Genomic DNA, 22,262 nt, shown 5'->3' on the forward strand with positions numbered 1-22,262 from the left:
ATTTCGTTAGTCAGCGTTCAGACGTATAAATTCATCGTATAGCTATACCGTTCTAGTATAGATTTTTTGCGTCTGAATGCCCTGATCTTATAGCTAGTCTCTTCACCATGTGTGATTCTTTACTTCAGTATAGACATATCACAAGTAGAGTTGCATAGAAAAAGTGACATCATTGACATTTTGTGATCAAGTGGGTTTACTGTAAAAGTGGAAATTGTCATGCATTTTATGCAACACAAAACTAGCATGAAAATAAAGGCACAATACAGGCTTTATGCGACACTACTTCACGTTTTGATTCGGCAGAATTTAAAAACACAAAATTCATCTTACCCAGCTATGTGAAAAATCACTCACATGAAAATATCCGCTTTATTTAATACTGTACATTAAGTGTTTTCACATAAATTCCTGCACAGTACATTTCACTAGTGGGAAGGGAATTCCACAATGAACTGGATTCAATCAATCAAATTCTTGTATCATTGCTTCCTTGCAAGCTGCAGAAGACATCAAGTCTGATAAGCAGACAGAGCAAGGTTTGTCGAGAAGCCGTCTCTGACATTACCCATCTCGGCTGACATGACGCGAACAAACCACGCAAAACCTGTCAATCCTCGCCAACGCACAGAGGGAACACCAATCAGAAATGTGGAAATATTCTGTTTTTTGCCACATGCCAGTTTATGTTTAATAGAGGCAGGTAGAGTAGATTCATATATATTCTGGGAAAATATGTCACTTTCACTTTACCAGCTAATTAAGCTAATTGCCCGTAGTGTAACGACAAAATGCACATCACTGATTTCCCGCTCTGGTTTGACCTACTTATGACGGTGTCAGCTGTGCAGACATAGATGGGAAATGGGAAAAGCATCCATGTATGAAAACTACAATGTAGCCATGGTTACGAGGAGAACATCTTCAAGTGCAGTGCCACCCCCATCCAAACTAGCTCAAAGTAGAATGGAACTAACAGAATGATCTAGAGGATACACTTTCAAATTGGACACAAAATAAAGTGAACAGATTTCACAATTTCATGTCATTTCCAAATGTCCATCTTGATATTGCTCACAAACCATGACATCCAAATGTGAATAGTGTATATGCCGTATATTTTGCGTGTCTAACTTTTTGCTAATTGGGACTTCCCAACCATTTTGCGAGTGGTTAAATTTGTGATTGTGGACTACCAGTACTAAATGGAGATGTGTATGTTTACACGTCACATTCATGCCAGGATCAGAGTTAATATTTACGCGTATTCTTGAACTTGCAAACAGCACCCAACTCATGACATTTGTGCAAATAAAAACCTTGCAAAAGATTCGGCATATTATACAGTATATAACAGTATTAAATGAAGTGGCGAGGTCACCACTCTCCACATGAAACTTTGACTCCCATAACTTATTATTTTACATCTGATTCTGATGAAATTCCGTCCACTGTACTTGTCTGATTTTCATTCATTTACCAGAGCCATCGTAAACATGGAATGGAATTGTAGTTTTTAATCTACAAGTACTACTTGGATGAACTTGGAAGTTTCAGTACCTTGCATTGTACAGACAGTAAAAATGCATAGGTAAACAGCAATTTCTTTACTTCAAGATACAGGTTTCCTGATGCTGTAGGCCTAAATGTTCATGTACTGTATGTTTCGCAGAATGTCGAGTGATTGCAAACATGTGTGCCGAGGGTAACCATAGCAACAGGACAGATGCAAGCCACTTTTCATCACAAACTTCCATGCCACGGGTCTCTCGCAGGTTTAATGGGGAGCACGGCCCGACCGTGATACCACTTGGGAATCGGGAGTCACGGAGCGGAGAGGAGACCAGAGTCTTGCCAGTACGGGCTGGATACATTATGGAAGTGTCTCCACGGCATGCACACCCATTATGCTGTAACCCAATCACGTCTCGATTGATTCGGGCTGGAAGATCTGGATCTGCAAATACATTGTACACTTCACAGAGACGACCAGACCAATCATCTGAGGTACTCTGCTTCACCAGAAAAAAAGAACACCAAACAATCACCTGTCTTCTGCCTTGTGGCCAGACACAAATATAAAGTATGATGTATTGTTTTGGTCCTTATCCCCCCCCCCCCCCCAACATTACAACTCCTGGCTGGTTGAAAGGGAAGGGAGAGCGAGCGAGGGAAAGGTTGTCAGGTTTTCAAAGATGAAATTTGCTCACTCCATTTGTTCTCATCAATCGTCGTCGGGTGAACGAGATGAGATGAGCTGAGCTGGCGGGGGAACCATCTGCAGGTCAATTTGGGTCTTGTCTGGGGGATATAGTCTGTTGGAGAATCGCTCGGCGGTACTCATCTTTTTAAAAAGTCAAGCACATTAAGTATGTTTTATGATCCATGATGGATGGGGGGGGGGGGGTTCTGGAGAGATAGGAGCGTCACACAATTGAGTGTGTGTGTCAGAAAAGAGGGTGAGGATGTATCAATGTGGGGTTCTCACTTCTTAAAGAAAATATCAAACTTAATGATGAATCTAAAACAAAAGGCACTTTGAAAGATTTCTCAAATACATACAAATAAATGTGTGTCTGTGTGTATGTGCGTGTGTTTGTGTGCATGTGCAGGTGTTTGTGTAAGTGTGTGCGGGTGTGCATGCATGTGTAAAAATGCTCAGCTCCCTCATTCTGCTTCTGAGCCTTCAGTTATGACACGTCAAAGCATTGTCATCTCAAAGTGTCTGGTTGAAGCAAGTAGTTTCATCTGACAACACATCGAAAATGTTATTCAAATCACAAGTGCATACCAGTGTACACTATCCTTGGCAGATGTGATCATTGTAACTTTCTGACATGACTTTAACCCGTTGAGGACAGGCTGATTTTGCTACAACACGCATTTCCCATAGACACTTGCCCAAGTATACTCGGGACTTGTCCTCTATGCCACTGTCACTGTAACTCGTCCTCAATGAGTTAAGTAAAATTATGCCACTGTCACTATCCCCAAGTACCGAGGTATTAAAATGCAACACATGTTGAAACAAAACATGCGGTTACCGGTGCATGTACTTTGCCTATGTCTCGGAGGGTAAACAAAGACTCATAACACATAGGAAAAGGCATCTCTCATCGAGAAAACTCTCAACTTCATCCAGGAGTCACATATGTCGGATGCTGTAACCCCTATCCTCACACCCACCTTTATTTTAAATGCATAAGGAGACGCCAGCATGACACACTTTTCACATGCTCAGGAGATGAGAGGCTTTAATGCACTGAAACACATCCCAGCAAAAGAGTGCATCCATGTAAAAATGCGCACACTTGATGATGAGTAATGTGTCTTCCCTGGAGTCAAGCGAGTCAACGGCCATCTCGAAAGGTCAATAGCCATGATGTCTGGCTCTGTGGGTATGGAAATGACCCATTACCAAGAGACGGTAATCTGCACAAAATCTACATTAAGCGCCATAAGTTGAGATGCCATTCCATATGGTGCAATCACATTCCCAGTCTTGTCTCTTTTATTGCGTGTACGTGTCTTTGCCAGTTTCAGGCAGTATTTGGGTCATAAAAATCCACTTCCTCCGAATGTTTGATCTCTCCCGATGAAATCCTGAATCTAATTCCAGATTTGTGACTTCAATCTAAGATTATAAAGTGCGCTGCGACCTGGAAAACCAAAACAATGCAATACATACAATGTACAACAAACAATGGTCTTGCAGAGGTTTATACATCATGTCTCCACATAGAATATAATCTATGCGTTAGGTTGAGCAAATCTTCACAATCTTTTAAAATCTACTGCAGTGTGGTAATCTTCAAGAAACAACCACACCCCCATGAAAAACTTTCTGTCCTACTCCTTGTCCCATGAAAGCGAAGGAAAAAGACATTTTGAAAAAAAAAAAGCACTACTACAATTTCTTTTTCAAAGGACAAATCAATGTACATTGTAGCCATGCATCATTCACAAGCATTAATGTACTTTTGTATCTTATAGAGATGAAGGCATGCTGCAAATGCATCATGGGAAGGGTCTGGATACTGTAAAACGAGTAATTTTTGCGTGCACTTTAATTTCGCGAATTTCGCGAGCGCCAAGATTCGCGAAATCAAAATGCACGAGAAAGTTCTTGTTTACACTATATGCATTGAACGCCAGTGGCACTTTGCGAAAATTTCATGCCACCAAAAAGGCTGTCAGCTCCAATTCGCGAAAATTTCATGCCGCGAATATATCATGTTTTACAGTACATTACGTGTAGTTCACAGATTTGGCAGGTTTCACTGCCTACTTGCTGGTGAGAAGAAATAATGACAGAGATCAGGAACTGCTGGCTGTCCCATTCAATTTGCAGCCATAATGAAACATTTATGAGCACAATTCAACATCCCCATGTCCTGTAAAGGACAGTGGACTGGGAGAAAATAGCAGGAAGCACTTAGAGGTAATAAAACAAATCTAAAGGGTGATTTTACCACTTATGCCAGTAGATTGGAAGCAGAAGGGTTGTGGATAAAAAGTGATTGCAATACTAACAGTGTGTTGAGACACAAACAATTTATGGTAAAACGGTACATAGTTATACCAAAACAGTATAGCTATGTGATGAATTTATACGTCTAAATGCTAACAAAACAATGTATGATGAAACGGCTTATAACGAAACCATGGTCAAAGCATCGTTCGAACTAGAACTTGATAACGAATTTAATAGCATTCCATCACGTCCTTATGCACCTGAGTGTACGGTGACCATAGAACGGTGCATGTATATTAAACTGTATGGGCAGGGTTAATAGCCTTTAACATGAGCGAGCGCAGAAGGTGACCCTATACCTCTCACTAGTAGCAACATCATGACCATAACAACATGCCCAGTGGGAAACGGCACATCTACATGGCGTATTCCAAAACAGTCGAGATTAGCGTCTGAACGGTGATTCTTTATTGTCGTTGCTTTAACGAGTTTTGGTATTAAACTGGTGTGCGTCTGAACAAGGGGATTCAAACACAGGCGGCAATTATCATCTTTTCAATGTTTGAAACAGGTTTCAATATCCACTATCAAAGCACGATTGCAAAGGCCTTTCAGATCACATTTCTTGAGTCGTTTTGTTTATCACCTCAGTCGTGACTCAAGAGTGAGGCCTTGTCACTGCACAGCTCCATTGCATGCAGTTTGACCCAAGGTGCGGAGATGTGTAGTTGGCAGTGGTTGGCGCGGGCAGGTCCAAGCTATGAACGCATTTCAAAATTATCATCTCCACAGAAACACATTTCTGATTCAAATGCATTTGTGATCACACTTTTTTTCGGCATTTCAGAAAGGAATTCAAACAGATTTGTGTTTATCAACTGCCCAAATCTCCCTGAAAGTTGTTTGGAAACCTTAATTCTGCAATACAAGCGAGTTGATAAATGCACAGACAGACTAGTATTGTTTGTTTCTTTGTTGTTGTTGTTGTTGTTGTTGTTGTTGTTGTTGTTGTTGTTGTTGTTGTTTTCTGGGGATGATGGAGGGGAAGAGGTTACAAACAATACAATTGCAGGATTGGGTACAATTAGGCTTATCATTAAACAAGGTATCATAATGGGCAAATAGGGAATATTACAGTACAAAGACAGAGTTGGGCCTCCTTCTGTGCCTTGTGCATGCCAGCGTGGCATGAATTCCAAGCAGTCTCTGTATGAAGAAAAGGTTATGTGTGAAAGGATATGACACGTCCTGGGTTAAGTACAAGCTTGGCAACGTGTGGAATAGCAATTAACCGAGAGAAAATAATGAAAGTTGTAGCCACTGGGAGTTACATGTCTCTTCTCTTTGATAGGTGAAGTTATCTTCTCTCTTATTAAAATTGAATACATCAATATTGGAGTGCTCTTTGGCCAAGTGGTTATTTGGCGGTAACACCTGGCCCTGCAATGCAAGCTCCACTAGAAGACGCGATCAACTAGTTCATCGCTACCGTAATTAAACGACAAACTATGACATTGCTGCTTTCGCTACCGCCATTACCATATATTCCTAGAAATAAAGGTAATTAGCAAGCCCTCTTTATAATAATACTCATAATTCATCCCTATCAGTACATGTAAATGATACCAAGGCATGTCCATGATGACAGTCCTTGCCATTTGGAAAGCCTACATTCATCCTTTGTTGTTTGGCTTTTTTTATATCCATACTGTCTCCTACTGTATCAGTATAAAAAGCCTCAGAATGTAATCATCAATTTTTAATCCGTGATAAAATATCTGGATGATAAAGGCAGAAGTGTGACAAATTTCCTGTATGAATTATTGACAAACTGTACATATCATCAAATCATATTTGAATATTTATACACGACATGATGCATGATACAAACAGTGCCTGCTATAATTGCTGCATTGTTATTGTTTCTTTTTCACAGAAAACCAGCACGGTATACAATTTCTATAATATAGAGGCTGGTTTCTATCATCTTTATTTTTGCAGAGGGCTGAAAATAGAGAGCCAAGGTTATTGTCAACTTTATAGACGATATATGCCACAACTGTACCAACTCTGCTGTGAGATAGCAAAAACAAAAACAAAACAAGGTCATTATATTTCAATACTGTTGAAGAGCATACATTGTACGTGTGTACACGTAGATGACATAATTTCACTACTTTCACTTCAGAAACAAGTAGTTCAGTACCTGTCCTCTCTGTGACCTCTACAAAAACCTAGCAGTCAAAACTAATTGTGATTGTCACCCTGAGTATAGCAGGTTGACTGTGGAAGAAATCTGAACTGCACTGTACTCTGAAAACTGCAATGCAATAAATCAAAATATTATCACTGCCTTTTGCTAGAAATTTTACCAGCCAAGGCTATCTCTTTCTCCCTCTTTTTTTTTCTTGGGGAAGGGGTGAGGTCATTAACTTCATCTTCACTCATCAAATGCAACCATTTTCTCATTGAGACTTACACTGTATGTCCTACATAGGGAAGATTCTGCTTTTCATGGTACTTGTATTATCAACTCGTTTATTTCCTGAAAGATCTTCTTTTTTGTTTTCTCACTTCAGTTGTAAAACTTCCGTAGAAGGTGATTATTTGCTTTTTGGTTGGTTGGATTTTTGTTGTTGTTGTTGTTGTTGTTGTTGTTGTTGTTGTTGTTGTTGTTGTTGTTGTTGTTGTTGTTATTGTTGTTGTTGATACAACTTTGTACATATGCCCTTAATACACCCAACAACATCATGAACAAAAACAAAACAAATTGCCCGTTGAGAGAATGTGAATGTGGTGACATTTCATGCACATGGGATGAATATTGTGCATAGCGACAGTCATCGTCACATGGGCACACATCCCCAAACCACCACCACTGGATGACATGAGTCACAAATATTATTCAAATTTCAGAACTCTCTTGGTATTGATCATTGCACCTGAATTGAGCAATGATCTCTCCCCTTGGTTGATATGCATTTGATTGTATATGAATTCAAACTTGAAGGGATACATCCAACAGAGATGAGGTGTTTTTTTTTTTTTGGGGGGGGGTGGGGGTGGGGTAGGATCTGGGGATTCTGTTTTGGGAGTTTTCCAATCAAGATTTTGCTCTCAATTCTGAGCCCATTTGCGGTCGAAATGGTTTAATATCTACAATGCACCATTGACGAAGTGGAGTTTTTATTGGCTACATCATGTATGCACTTGTGTCATGATGCATCAACATTATAATACAATATGTTGCATATTCTATCATGTATTAAACCTATATATTGAGATTTGGGTACTTGATTGACGGGTAGTATTTAAAGTACATGTATGTGGCACAATAATTGTATGGAATGTTTTAGGCAATCGGTGGTCAGTAAGGAAACATATTTCAGGGTCCAAACAGCTTGTCAATGTATAAAAAACATGATCAGGAATGTGTTTCAGAAATGTGATTACAAAGAAAAAGCATCTGTACAGTCTAAGCCCCTCATAGATGAACTCTTTTTCTAGTATCTAAAAGGCCAAGGATGCATTCATGCACAATTTGCGATGACAGAATCTGCATTCTGAAACACTAATTCAAAATGCTGATCCAAATGGGGTTCAACAAGGGTTCTGTTCATGCTCATTTTTCTTCTTTTCAGGCTCAAGCAAACTCACAATGTGCACCAGTGAAATACTGTAAAACCTTATTTGGTAGCGAGCTGTTCAGTTGATGTACAGTATCTACTTAGTGTACTTCATGTGAACCAGAAAGGTGTTGAGATGACATTAGAATAAATATCTATAAGGGATTTTGCCTTTGAATTATGCTTCCCCAGTAAAAACATTGCTAGAGAGAATAGCTAATCATAAACATGATTTGTGTTTATGTTTCCCCATTTGATGGTTTAGAGAGTCGCTGATTGTAAACACACCTTTTAGTGCATTTTGAAATGCCATTTACAGTAGGCCACTATATCAAGATGAGTCGGGACTGAACAGTGTTTGGAACTAAACGTGTTTCTAAAGCCTGGTTATGGCCTTAAAAATGTAAGCATTAACGCACCCAGAGACACCACATTTAGGTTCACACGCTGTTCCTAAACTTTAAGTTTACAATGTATGTCGAAAACTTAACTCTCGATGACTAGCTTGTAGTTTAGCACCATGTCGACGCACTCAAAAGTTAGCAATCTTAAAGTTTAGTCGATGATTAGAACCACAAGACATCTTAGGGTTTACGCTCTCTCCACGAGCCACAGGGGGTCCCCACTCATAGTTTCGCTCCGTGGGGACACAATAATCGACGAGTTTGTGAGTTAGTGTGAACCTCGCGTCTCGTTCGCTGCGCTATTTTGTATGGGTATAGGTCATCTAGCAAAGCCTCTGCACTTCATGGTAATCATCAAGTGGGATTCGCTCATAAGTTGTAACCTAAAGTTTAGGTGTGTGTGTGTGTGTGAACCCGCGTCATGAATTCATGAGTGGAGCTACATGTAATCCTCGACGGTTAGGTTTTCGACCTAAACTTCAAGTTTGGCAACTGCGTGTGAACGTAAATATTGACTTCAAGAAGCTCCTACCATTCACATTCCGGCACTTCTGAAAACAAACAAGTGACAGTCTGTACATCATTGGTATTTACAGGAACTGGATATGTGGTTTTGGAACCAACTCTCACCTCCTTTGTGGCTCTACCAGATAAAAAGAAATCGATTGGCATTTCCTTGACCAGTCTCTAGACCCATTTTTCCCCACTAAATGATAAATATATTACAAGCTCTAGATTGCCACACATGTGGCCTCCTCCAACTTCCTCCACAGGATGCAGGGGGGGGGGGGAGATGATAAACACATCACTGTACAGACAGAGTGATAAACAATGAAACCACATTAAAAACCTACAATGTATACTGTATGTCAACTTCTGGCATCTATTCAAGTACACTGTAATATCTTGAGGTTAAAGGGGGCCCGCCAGTCAGTGTTTGAACTGGTCAGTCCACAGTGAATACAGAACAGATAGAGTGTGTTGTGGCTGAGAGTTGTAGGAGATATTGACAAAAGAATAAAGTACAAGGGGCGGGATCGTAAAGCTTCAAGAAACATGTGTAATTAATGTTCACAACTCTCCCAAAGATTCACATATGTACATAGTAGGATATTGCAAGTAATTTCAATAGGGTCAGCAATTCAGCAGCCATAATTCAGACTTTAAAAAAAAAAATAATAATGTTGTACGATAATTTAGATTCTCCAATGATTTGACGTGAAGTTCAGATTTCTGTTTGATCTGTTTTGATACAAAAGAGAAACATCAAGCCCTGCAGATCTCAGTGCAAACCAATGGGAAACAAGCACAGTGATGGTACTGTGTACAATCTGCTAATGTGATGTTGATTGGACTGATTTTGTGAAGTATTAGTTTTGTGAAAGAAGCATGTGAAATCTAAAACTCGGTTATTTCCTTGTTATGTACAGTATATGATATCAGCAGGAAAACATTCCTTTTTTTTTGAATACAGTATTCATCGCATAATCGGGACAGGTTGGGAGTAGCAAACACGGCCCCTTTAAGCGAGGTGCCCGATTTCACGATGAGTACTCACCACACACTAACGGCATACGACATGTACATGTAGTGCACACACACACACACACACACACACACACACATGCATACTGACGTACTGTACATGTACATGAATACACAACACGCTACCCCTCGGCGCGACCCTCCAGCTCTCCCTGCATTCTCGCAATGATGTAGAGTAATCGCAACCGGGTTCGATTCTTATGTCAAACACGCGTGTACACGTAATCAATGTCAGCTCATAGTCTAGATTCATAAAACGTTACGTATTCGCACATACATTGAACCCTTCTCATCTTTCACGCTCTCCCTCCCACTCTCTCCCCCATTTCACTGAATACGTAACTGTTCATAGCCCTCATTTCAATCACGTAACTTTTGCCCAGTCACAACTGAGGAAGATTGTGACGTACACACAGATCACATTGTACAGCTGTATTGAAAGTTGAAACCAAAGACAGTAGATAACAAGATACGAAGGCGCGCGATAACAATGGACTTTGCCCTCAGAGTGTATGACTGAGATTAAACAACGCACACAGCCTGGGCTGTATGAGCGAGGCATGTTTTTTATTGGATGTGAGTCGAGTAGGAATTGCAAGCGAGCACATGGCTTTGCTTTATGTAGGGGAGAAGAATGTTCGCAAAGGCATGTGCTTTGCAATGGCATGGATACTTTTACACGGCGCTTTCGTGGCTATGCATGTACATGTACTGGATGGACGGAGGTCAAAACACACCAATCCGAAGCTTACTTTGTAAGTTTGTTGTAAACGACAACTGATACTGAATCTTTGAAATATTGTTGTGGTATTTTGGTAGATTTTTTGTGTAAAATATTAACAAAATCAAAGATCGCTTGAAGAAAAATTGTCCCGTTTATCAGAGGTCCCCGCCCGATTATCCAGTGAAAATAACGTGCGTTGGAAATGTTTCTGGGAAGCGTATATCATTTAAGCGAGGATCCCGATTATCAGATGCCCGATTATGCGATGAATACTGTACTTACAATTTGACTCATACCGACTTGATCCCAGAGTGGAGTTTCTCTTTGAATAACAATCACCAATCTCTTCCACTGACATACAGGGTGTTCAGACGCAAAAAATCTATACTAGATCTAAAACAGTATAGCTATACCAAAACGGTTTAGCTTTACAATAAATTTATATGTCTGAACGCTGACTAATGAAACGCTAACAAAATTAGGGTCCATACCATGAATTTATACATCTGAATGCTGACTAACGAAACGACGTATAACGAAACGACATAATAGCGAAACGACGGTCAGAGCATCGTTTTGAACTAGAACTCAATAACGAATCAGCATTCCACTGTGTCCATTGTGCGTCAGAACGTATGGCGACCATAGAACGGTATAAGTGGGCGGAGCTTAATGGCAGCGTGCACAAAAGGTGACCTTATACCTGTCACTCATGACCATAACAACATTCGTAGTGAGAAATTGCACATCTACACGACGTTTTCTGGAATGGTCGAAATTAGCGTCTGAACGGTCTGTCAGCTATACGATGATTCTTTATACATCGTTTCTTTATCAAGTTTTGGTATTTGGAAACTGGCTTGCGTCTGAACAGGGGGACTGTCATACAATATTGGCACCTGATGCCACACTGGTTTAAACTGCAACCATACTTTCATAGCACTGCCACATCGCTGCTCACATATGTTTATCAATCATTGGTAATATATCCACAAGATGCGATTAAATGCCGGCAGTACGGTGCCACTCTAACAATGTGTCTGTAGGTTCATCCAACAAGATCACGTTGTAAAAAACTGGAAATTTGTCATATTGCAAAATTCTTTCCCCCTCGCAGATTTGAGGTAGTCATCATCCTATGGTTGATAATCTCATTGAGTAAAATTAAAAAAAAAAAATAATAATAATGCAATCATTAATTTTCTCTCCGTTATTGCATGGTTACTGTTTTGTTGTTGTTGTTTTTTGTGAATACTCCTCCAATATACTTTGCGGTAAAATGCCTTCCCTCCGACCCTCTCTTGTTTTTGATGTCCTAACCAACATATTCATTCACATGGCTTTTAAGTGACTCACTCACATTACCTCTCGGCTGGAATGGGAGTGGGTAATAGGTGGTGGTTTACACTGATCACATCTCACTACATTACACCTAGCAACACTAAATTTAGTAACACGTAGGCGGTAAACCTGCTTTAATAGCCTCACGCAGGAATAGAATATCCAAACAAATCTAATTGATGGACCGCATGGTGCACATGGGTTTTTTGGTACCACCCCTCGATCACTCCCTCTCTGTCAGGACTCCACATTACCATTGGTACTTTGGGTCAGACTGAAAAGGGGTTTACATGTAGACTCTTCTGACTTAAAAAAAAAAAAATGCTCCCTTTGATAACCAAATATATGAATACCTCAGTTCGCAAAACAATTGTCTTTGTGTAATTTTTTTATTTCATTGCATACATCAATGGTACTGTAAAAGTGGTTATTTTCACGCAAGTAATTTTTCACGCTCAGCCGAGTCTAAAGATGAATTTTGCATGCTTTTACAGTAATTCTGCGGAATCAAGACATCACATAGTGGTAGATATAGCAAGCAAAATTATTTGTGTGCTTTTATTTTTTGCGCTAGTTTCTGAAAGCAAGACATGCGCAAAAATTTCTACACGGCAAAAACTTCCCCTGTTGCGGCATCTTCTGCAGGCCTTTTGATGCTGGTTGTGTGTGGGGGGGGGGGGGGGGGGCAGGGGCAAATGTAACCACAAGTCCAGCAGACAGATGAGCTCAGATGAGGGCAGGAGGGGAAATTAAGTGGGGGAACTAAGGAATATTTAAAGGCTGCATCACAGGACATTGTGTTATGCCAGTTCAGACTTGTGCCACCACTAATCTCTGGTCAACCAATAATTATTCTCATGCAGGCTGGATCATGTGGTCTATACTCCATACAGCCAACAACAGACCCCATGATCATCGCTTTAATGAGTCTTAAAACTGCATTAGTCTTCCTGAGCCAAGCCCTCCCTCAGAGTTCCTGCCTCACTTAAAGAAACAAACAAACAAACAAAGCAAAACAAAGAAACAAACACACACAAAATAGAACTGATTTTGCAAAGAAAGTGGCATAATGTTAAACTCCAGAAACCTCTATTAACCTGTTGAGGACAGGCTGATTTTGCTATAACATGCATTAAATATTTCCCATAGACACCTGCCCGAGTATACTCTGAACTAGTCTTCAAAAGGTTAAAATCAACCAGAGGATCAAATACCCCTCTCTTCTCCATCAGTCCATGCTGGTAGACTTTCATTATCATGTTTCCTATCAAACTGTCTCTTATCACTTTGACAGTGCTCTATAATGCATCCACAAGACTTGTCAATATATCCAGCATTACAAAATGATGAAGCAGATTAATACATGTAGTTAACAGCACACATGTGACCAGGCATTTATTTTGCCTTCTACACATAATTGACTGGTCATTAATAAAGTATAATGATCCATTAGATGTAGGGCCTACAATTTGTAGATCTTAAACAATGGACATTCAGATGAGGGTGATTTATGAAATGACATGACTCTGCTACCCCATTTTATAAAACAAATAACACACATCATTCTGTTCGGGCATCTACATCCAATTTGTCTTTGAACAACAGTTCATTTATTTCCTGTTTTCTAGCTTGCAAGGATCACATCACCGATCAAGTTCAGTGCCTTCACTCATGCGATTTTCCACTGGAGATGAATGTTAATACTTTCAAGGTCAATTTCACCAAAACCACATCACTTCTACTGTTCATGACAAATCAGAGTTTGGTCTTAAAAGGGTTTACTATTAATGGGATGGTAAACTTGTTCAGGTCATAATGCTGGTGCATGTGAGCTCTCACTCCTAAGTAGCAGAAAAATATGTCTGTCTAGTCACTGAACACATGACTCCCACGGCTTATGAAACACATCATGTGCAGCTCATTGCACAGGTTGAAAAGGATGGCTCAGTTTTTATACTTGTCTTTATAATCAGATGAAAAGCAGACCTGTACAATCAAATTGAACATACAATGTAGAACATTTCTTTAAAAGTTTGTCATGAGCAATAAAGGGACGTCTTCAAGGACTCATTCAATTGGAATCGTCTTGAAAATGCAGTATGGTATTTTAAAAAGGGGATAGTGTCATCAATTGATAAAATACATTCTGCAGATCTATGCTTTCTTTCAGCATACCAGTAATGTCATAAATGTCCAATATTAGATGTTGCCCCTACAGTAAGTCTGTCAGTCACATAAATTTTTATAGGGCCACCTGTAGAGCTGAGATTTTGTACTCTCTCGATTGAAAAAAAAAGAAAGAACAAAAATCATGTTTGGAATCAGCACAGTGCAACAAAGAATTTTTTCATCTGTTCAGCTTACCCTATTGTGGCAGCCGTATCACTTACTATGCCAATTGATAGAATGTCTTGAACTTTGCAGTACCATGTACACTGTATCCTCATCCTTTTACCTGTTCTGATTGCACTAAGATCACGATCATGAGGTTGAAAACATGGTTAAACCATTAATTTGTGGGAGAGTTTTCCTGATGAATTCATTTTGATAATCTTTTCCATATTACAGCATAGTATAACTGGCAACATTGTATTCTACTGCCTGGCCAGTACACTAGAACAAACAACTGGTTTAATATCCTCCAATAGAACATAGAACAGGTTTTTTAATTCATTCAAGCAAACAATTATGTATAAAACACAAACAACACAGACCTCAACTGAGAAAGAGTTTTCTCTTTTTTCTCTGCAATACAAGTATTGATGACAACGAATGGTAAAAACTATGATAAAAGAAAAAGCACAAAACAACCCCCCCCCCCCCCCTGTTGTGGTATTGGCCCAATGGGCATGAACTACATTTGTACAATGCGCACGTATACCAATTGTCATCACTGTGTGATTTGACTTAATTCGACACACTGGTTCCGGCGGTCAAAGAATAAAGACTTCAACTTTTGCGTTCCCCCGTTATTATCACAAAATACGTGTACTGTGGTTTATTGTCCAGCGTCAAGTTATCATCAAACCACGTAGTACTGTACAACACCCCCCCCCCCCCCCCCCCAAAAAAAAAAAAAAAAAAAGAGATGTAAAAAAGAAAAAAATGGGTTTTGGGCCTTGATTGGTTAATCCATACTGAACATGTCAGACATCCAATGTAGGCGATGCTATTTTTGGGCCATTTTATTGCTTTCTTGGAATTGATATGCATGCCTCTATCACCTACTCTACCGTATGTGACTTTTGGCTCTGGGAAAGAGCAGGATTTTTCCCCCAAACATGATAGGGCTCTTACGGATCTATACCAGGCACAATTTTTTGGTGCTTTGGAAGAAGAATTCCTCACTGACACCATCAAAAACCATGCCTGGTCCACATCTGATACAAATACTTGTCATTTTTATCAAAATACAGTGTAGCAAAATGCATACCACAGCAAATGACCCTGACACACATTCTGCTGTGTACAATACAGAATAAATCATCTCCTAAATTTGTTTACATCATCAGTTGCACTTATCTCATAAAATGAAGGCACTATGAAAAAGGAGACTGCATTTATATTTGGTTGAAATAGACTATAAAAATAGAATATATATCACTTCTGCTTCTCTTCATAAATGCAATTTCACTTTCTATTCTTCCTGGGTGTTTTTTTTTCCCTCTGTCAAACATCCCACAATCACCAGACAGCAATTTCAAGGGTTATGTCATAGAGCCAAAATAATCTCACGATTCTGCAGATTTCATTCATCCTGTGGTAAATTGTGCTTGGTTACATTTGGGATTGCTTTAATTGCATCTCCATCATGCTAGTGCATGGGTGTAAAACTAAGCAATTTAGAATTCGTAAAATCATGTGTTGTCATGCCCTCAGAGAGAAAATAATTGAATGGAGTTTTTTTATTTTCACGAAATGAAATGGTTCCTGCCACATATGGGCACCCTGTCACAAACACAGATGATAACTCTGAACTTTTTTCACCTGCAATGTGATAATGATACTGCAATGCCACAAGGCATACACAGTACTGTAGTTGTTCACTGACAAGAATAAACGATCATATAACTGATTATATTTGTCTCTCTTTATATACTGCATACATTGTATATTTTGCCGAGTTTGTTCGTTTGTTTGTTTGTTTTTTGTTCTTTCACAAGTCGACTGGTATGATAAGGCAATGTTTCCTCCTGTTTTACATTCTACAACTGCTGTATATCATCTCCGAGGGATTCTTCTCATATTGCTTCTGTGGTTCTCGATCAAGAATTCAACCACTCACAAAAATAAATAAATAAATAAAAAATGTCGTGCTAGTCCAAATTGACAGTGTCTTGCCGTCACAAAATACAATGTAAGTATACATGGCATATGACTGTACTGGAAATTGCACAGGGTTCCAGCTGATTGTGAAATTGACATTGGTGATAATGGAATTGCCTCTCATGGACTGTTCAAGGAAACTTCCACTGCCTACTGACTCATTGTACTATATGTGTGATGGTTACCAAGTTATTTAGGTTAATTGAATTTATTCATGTCACTTGATATTAACCTACTGAACAAGGACAGCCAAACATACAGATTGAAAAACTAAAATAATTTCATTTTACAATTTCAAGAGCATACAGAAATAAGATATTACCAATCATGCCCCCACACACAAAAAAAAATATTATAACTACCAAACAGGACGAACAAATTTTGTTTTGATCAGTACTCTCAACACGGATGTATTCAAAACGACTTGAAATTAACAATGAAAGTCAAACTGCTGTTGTAAGGAATAAAAGGAATGTATGCACCAGAAGAGAGAGAATGAAGTGAAAGTACAATTAGCACTGGAGGATGAGTAAGAAGAGGAGAAAGGGAAAGAAAAAAGGGAGAGAAGTGGAAGTGAGATGATACAGTAGTAAAAAGAATACAGTGTAAATTCAAATACCAAAGGTCAACCAAAATGACCTTGATGATACAATTCTATTCAAACTCCTTACAGTACAAGTCTTGATTGGTTGTGTGGTTGTGATTTACAGTGTACGTCCTATAAAAGCAATAGTGCATTGCACTTTTGACATACATTGTGTAACAACTGTGTCTATATTACAAAAAATAGTGTTAGTGAAACTAACAGATGATCAACTCGAGTGGGATCAAAACATATTGTACCCTCACTTTTCTATTTTGAGAACACTCACCCATCCATCCTGACGTCCGGCAGTGACCGGTTGACCGATATCATGTCGCTGGCCAGCAGGTTGAACTGGTTAATCCTAAACATCTCGTTCTTGAGTGCCTCCTTCTCCGGCGGAATGACCACTGCCTTGCCCATCTCCCCTGGCCCGTTGGGGTTGTGCACTGGCTTGGGACGGATGTGTTTTGGGGGTGCGTGTTCATGCCCACCTGATATTGAAAGCAAGAAATGAATGACAAATTATGACATGATCTGATCTCTTTCTTTCAAAACCATTGTCTTTGTCAAGATATAACAGCATGCATACAAATATACTTTCTTTGAGAGCTAACTGTACATGATACTGTTGGAAGAAATAAAAAATGTAAGACAATAAAAGAGACAATGAAAACAATCAAACACTATGCTGCTCCATGTGGATAGAATGCGACCGGCATTCAGGAATGTTGAACAAAGTCCCATTTGTTTTGCTTGAAAATAATTCCTGTTTTGACATTGAAGTGTTACATTCACTGACTGACTACTGTCGTAGGTGTATAAATCTTTTAGTGAATACAACTATGTACTGGCCTATCCTAATGCATGTTCTTCTTTGTTGTAAGACCTGTACTGCTGTATGATATTATAAATCTGTTTTGCTTTCAAGGATTGGGTTTCTAAAATGTACGATCAATTGAATGTAATGAAATAGTGTATATTCACTGTATCATACACTACAAAAAGTGTACATTACATGAAACAATATGAACATAAAGTGGAGCAGCTTTGATTTGGTTTATTAGCCGCATACTAGTATACTGGTATCAGCTGCATATATACTGGTATACCATCTGGAAAGTTTTCTCCTGATAGCTCTGATATCATTGTCATTCTGACGCCATGAATCATCTTGCTCATTTCCTTTCTATCCTTCATGGGCTGGTTTCATACAGTATACTGGGCCCTGTCTCATAAAGCTGTTCGTAACTTTACGAACAACTTACGAGCGACTGGTGATCAGTTCTGATGTGCTATACAGTACCTATCAGAATTTCCAAAATTCAGCACAAGAACATATTTACCAGTCGCTCGTAAGTCATTCGTAACTTTACGAACAGCTTATGAAGCACCCCCCAGATGATTGATGTACAATCTATCGTAGGTAAAACCAATCCATGCAAACTACAGTACTGCCACAATAGCTATATCCCAGGCTATGGTGCCTCAACCTAAAACGGGCTCACCTTTCCAATACAAAATGCTATCATAAAAATCTTTCTAACAAATTCATCTGGATCCAATTTCAGGAGATATCATCCAAAGCAGCAATCAAATCAACAGTGTTATTTCAATGAGATTGACTCTTGGATGGGGCATTGACATACAAATGTATTGACTACATTGAATAAAACTTTGCCTTTTTGAATGATAAATAAAGTAATTTTTGCACAGTACAAAGTACAGTATCTTGTCAGTGTGTTTCCATTTTGAGACATGTCCTGTTTTACTTTATAGCACAGTGTCTTGTGTTATCTGCAACCATTGATTGCATGTTACACCTTCTGGAAGCTTGATATTTTATACAGTGTACAAAATCCGCATTTTAAAGGACAAGTTCACCTTCATAAACATAAGGATTGAGAGAATGTAGCAATATTAGTAGAACACATCGTTGAAAGTTTGAGGAAAATCAGACAATCCGTTCAAAAGTTATGAATTTTTGAAGTTTTTGTGCAGTACCCGCTGGATGAAAAGACTACTGCAGTGTATGAATAACTTAGATGTCACATGCGTACAACGATATAAGGAAAATATAAAGAGAAGTTCACAAAATTCCATCTTTTGAAAAAAGTACACATTCCCCTGACTCGTTACCGATAAATGTTATGGGTAATATTATTCCCCCTGCCTTTAGAAAGAGGCAAGTCAATTGCTCTTTTATTATGCGAAAAAAGTGAAAATATGTTGAATTTTCTTTTATATTTTCTTTATACTGTTGTACGCATATGACTCACAAGCTGTAGTAGTCTCCTCATCCAGCGGTTCCAACACAAAAATTTAAAAAATTCATAACTTTTGCATCGATTGTCCAATTTTCCACAAACTTTCACTGATGTGTTCTACTAATATTGTTGCATTTTCTCAATCCTTATGTTTATGAAGGTGAACTTGTCCTTTAAGCAGCACTATAAAACTTGCCTTTGAAGAAACATTTAACTGAGCAAGTTTGAACAAACCCTATAACACATACTTTGTACAATGTAGGCCTATAAACAGCATGCTGCTTTCTACACATACAAGTCCTTTGCCAAAGTATGTAATGCTGCATACTGAATGGTATGAACATTGATGGGTACTCTTATACGAGCATTCAGGCCGGTAATTGCACTTCAAATCTTTCAGATTCTAGACGACATTACTTTCGCTTGTCACTTTTAATGGGGAATAAAAAGGACGCTGTTTGCGGTTGCCACATATAAACATTAGAAATTGTTCAACATTCTTGATAGAAAAGTATTATGACAGGCACAGCTCAACTGCAAAATGTAACATTTTATTAAAATAAAATAGCATTTTTGTGAATCATGCCATTACTACAAACACAGTTCTGAGCAAATAATTTACCATGCTGATAAAAACATTACACTATCAATGGAACAATATTCTAACACTAAAGTTTATAGGATCTGATAATGGTAAATCTAGTCACTTCCAGATTTCCATGCTTATAAATCATTTAGCCCATACTTTCAACCTCAGTGCTTCCCATTTATACCATTATCCAAGACACTAGCTGCTACATGGAACCATGAAGCTAGATTTTCACACAGGAAATAGTCTTGAAACATTGCCTTTAAGTACACTGTAAAGCATATCATGTCACACAGTTTTCAATGTAAACACTTATCACTTGATCCACTGGCTGATATTCAAAAGGCTTTACAAGGGAGTAGAAAAAGTAATAAAATACATTTTGACATTACGGTTCTGTAAATTACCATACATAATAGTCATTTTTCCGAACCATTTGGAAAGGTGAGCAATATGGATAGAATAGTTTACTAGTGTGGCGATTTTGGTCATACAGTATTAACCCGTTGAGGACGGACTGATTTTGCTACAACACGCATTTCCCATAGACACCTGCCCGAGTATACTCGGGACTCGTCCTCAACGGGTTAAGATGTCTTGCAAGCCGTGTCTGTAGCACAATTTTCTATGTCTATGTGCTTCAATATTGCAGTCAATTCTTGAAATTGATCTCCCAAAGTATCATTAAGATAGCATTGTTAATTTTGCATAATGTGACAGGATATTTGCTAGTTAACATGAACAAAGTCTAGAAACTTCTCTTGCAAATAAAATCCCAGCATATATTAGAGAATAACAAATCAAACAAAAGCATTTGAAATGTATTTTATAAGGACTTCCAGGTCAAACTTGAATTAATCTGGTATTTTAGTAATTTGTGCACTCAGATGCATCTCTAAATGTGTAACCCAAATTATATAAACTGTGACATTGTCACTTTTATTTGTATGCAATGGCTCTGATGTACATTTAAGATGTTGTACCGAGTGAGTACAAGTGCCTTGTAAAGGGTCTGTGTTGTAAGTGTGTAAGCATTCTTTTTTCCTCCAGTGCAAGATTAGGGAACAATTCATCTTAAGAATAAAAGTATACATTGTGCATTGAATGAAATTTTTGCTTGTCTAGTGCAGGTAACTACATGTTGTATGGTAGAATGTACAGTATCATTCCCACTACTATTTTCCAAGGATTCTGCATCAACACCACTGGGCCCTTGCAGATTGGGAAAAGAACTTGTTTGAAAACACATTTCAAACATTTGTACTAATGTCAACCAAGTAATTTTTGTGCAAAGTCCAAATGCAAATTTGATAGACATATATACCAAACATTTTCTGTTTTTGTTTTTGTTTTTTCAATTCTTGTCCAGGTAATCATGGCTCACAATGTTGTTGTTTTTTTCAGTGAAGTTTTGCTCAGTTTTGGGTGTGCACTTGAAATCTGTATTGAATTAAGAGCTTGGCTGCACCTTCATTCCCCTCATAAACTATTAAAGTGCTCTCCAGATGTGTATGTTGCATGCATCCCCTTTGTATGTTGTTGTTGTGTTTCAAAGAAAGAAGAAAGAGAGAAAAAATGGGGCCCTATACAACAAATAATTTGCCCCTTTCTAAGTACAGTTGAACCTCTCTTATCCGGCCTCCCTTTATCCGGATCTCTCTATTATACGGACGCAATCTCGCCGTGATTTTTTTTTTTTTTTTTTTTTATTACGGGAGGAAAGGGGGATTCCCAACTCCTTGAAAACTCCTACACAAACACACATGAATTACATATACTTGATACATAATGATTATTTAGGTAAATCATCCCAAGAATTTATAAAAGAAAATGATTTCATTCTTGCAAACACGAACCTCTATTTTGGGGTTTGTTACTGAGTGTAACAATGAAAAGGTTGCAGTATACACATTAACTACATGTGGTACTACAATGGGCTATATCAGTACATGTGTACATGTATATGTACATGTATAAAGCATTGAGTCTCCCGTATCCAGCCAAATCCCTTATCCGGATGAGCCCCGGTCCCGACTTGTCCGGATACGAGAGGTTCAACTGTACATGTAAAAATGTGCCTGTATTTAACCAGGAGCTGCGCATGTAATATGTACAGGCGATGGGTTCTGTCACACAACGGTTGTTTGGAATGTCTGCAGTTTGCAATCTGTGCAGAGACATGTTTCACAGTCTGAACACTGTACAAAATGTATGAGATCTCTAAACACACTAATAAAGAATCAATTTCAGCAGCAAGATTTACTACAAACAGGCTCTTCTGTACGTCTGAAACTACTCCTTGGTATTGGGTTTTTTTGCGTTTTTTTCTGACGGTTACGTCACCATGGTACCCATTCTTCTGCCATTTTTTCTCCCACGGAGT

The 22,262-nt window shown here is 38.7% G+C and overlaps 1 protein-coding gene across 1 annotated transcript in view; it reads right to left on the bottom strand.

The window, feature by feature from the left end:
* Nucleotides 1-22,262, bottom strand: part of LOC139720223 (polypeptide N-acetylgalactosaminyltransferase 13-like) — a 127,631-nt gene that overhangs the window by 95,738 nt on the left and 9,631 nt on the right. The window contains exon 2 of the mRNA XM_071631589.1: nt 17,313-17,517. Within this exon, the coding sequence (XP_071487690.1) occupies nt 17,313-17,517 (205 nt within the window). The remainder of the gene's footprint in view (nt 1-17,312; nt 17,518-22,262) is intronic.

The sequence above is a fragment of the Diadema antillarum genome, unplaced genomic scaffold (genome assembly GCF_040938485.1).
Source record: "Diadema antillarum isolate AM-2024a unplaced genomic scaffold, OU_Dant_1.0 scf00000123, whole genome shotgun sequence".
Classification (NCBI taxonomy): domain Eukaryota; kingdom Metazoa; phylum Echinodermata; class Echinoidea; order Diadematoida; family Diadematidae; genus Diadema; species Diadema antillarum.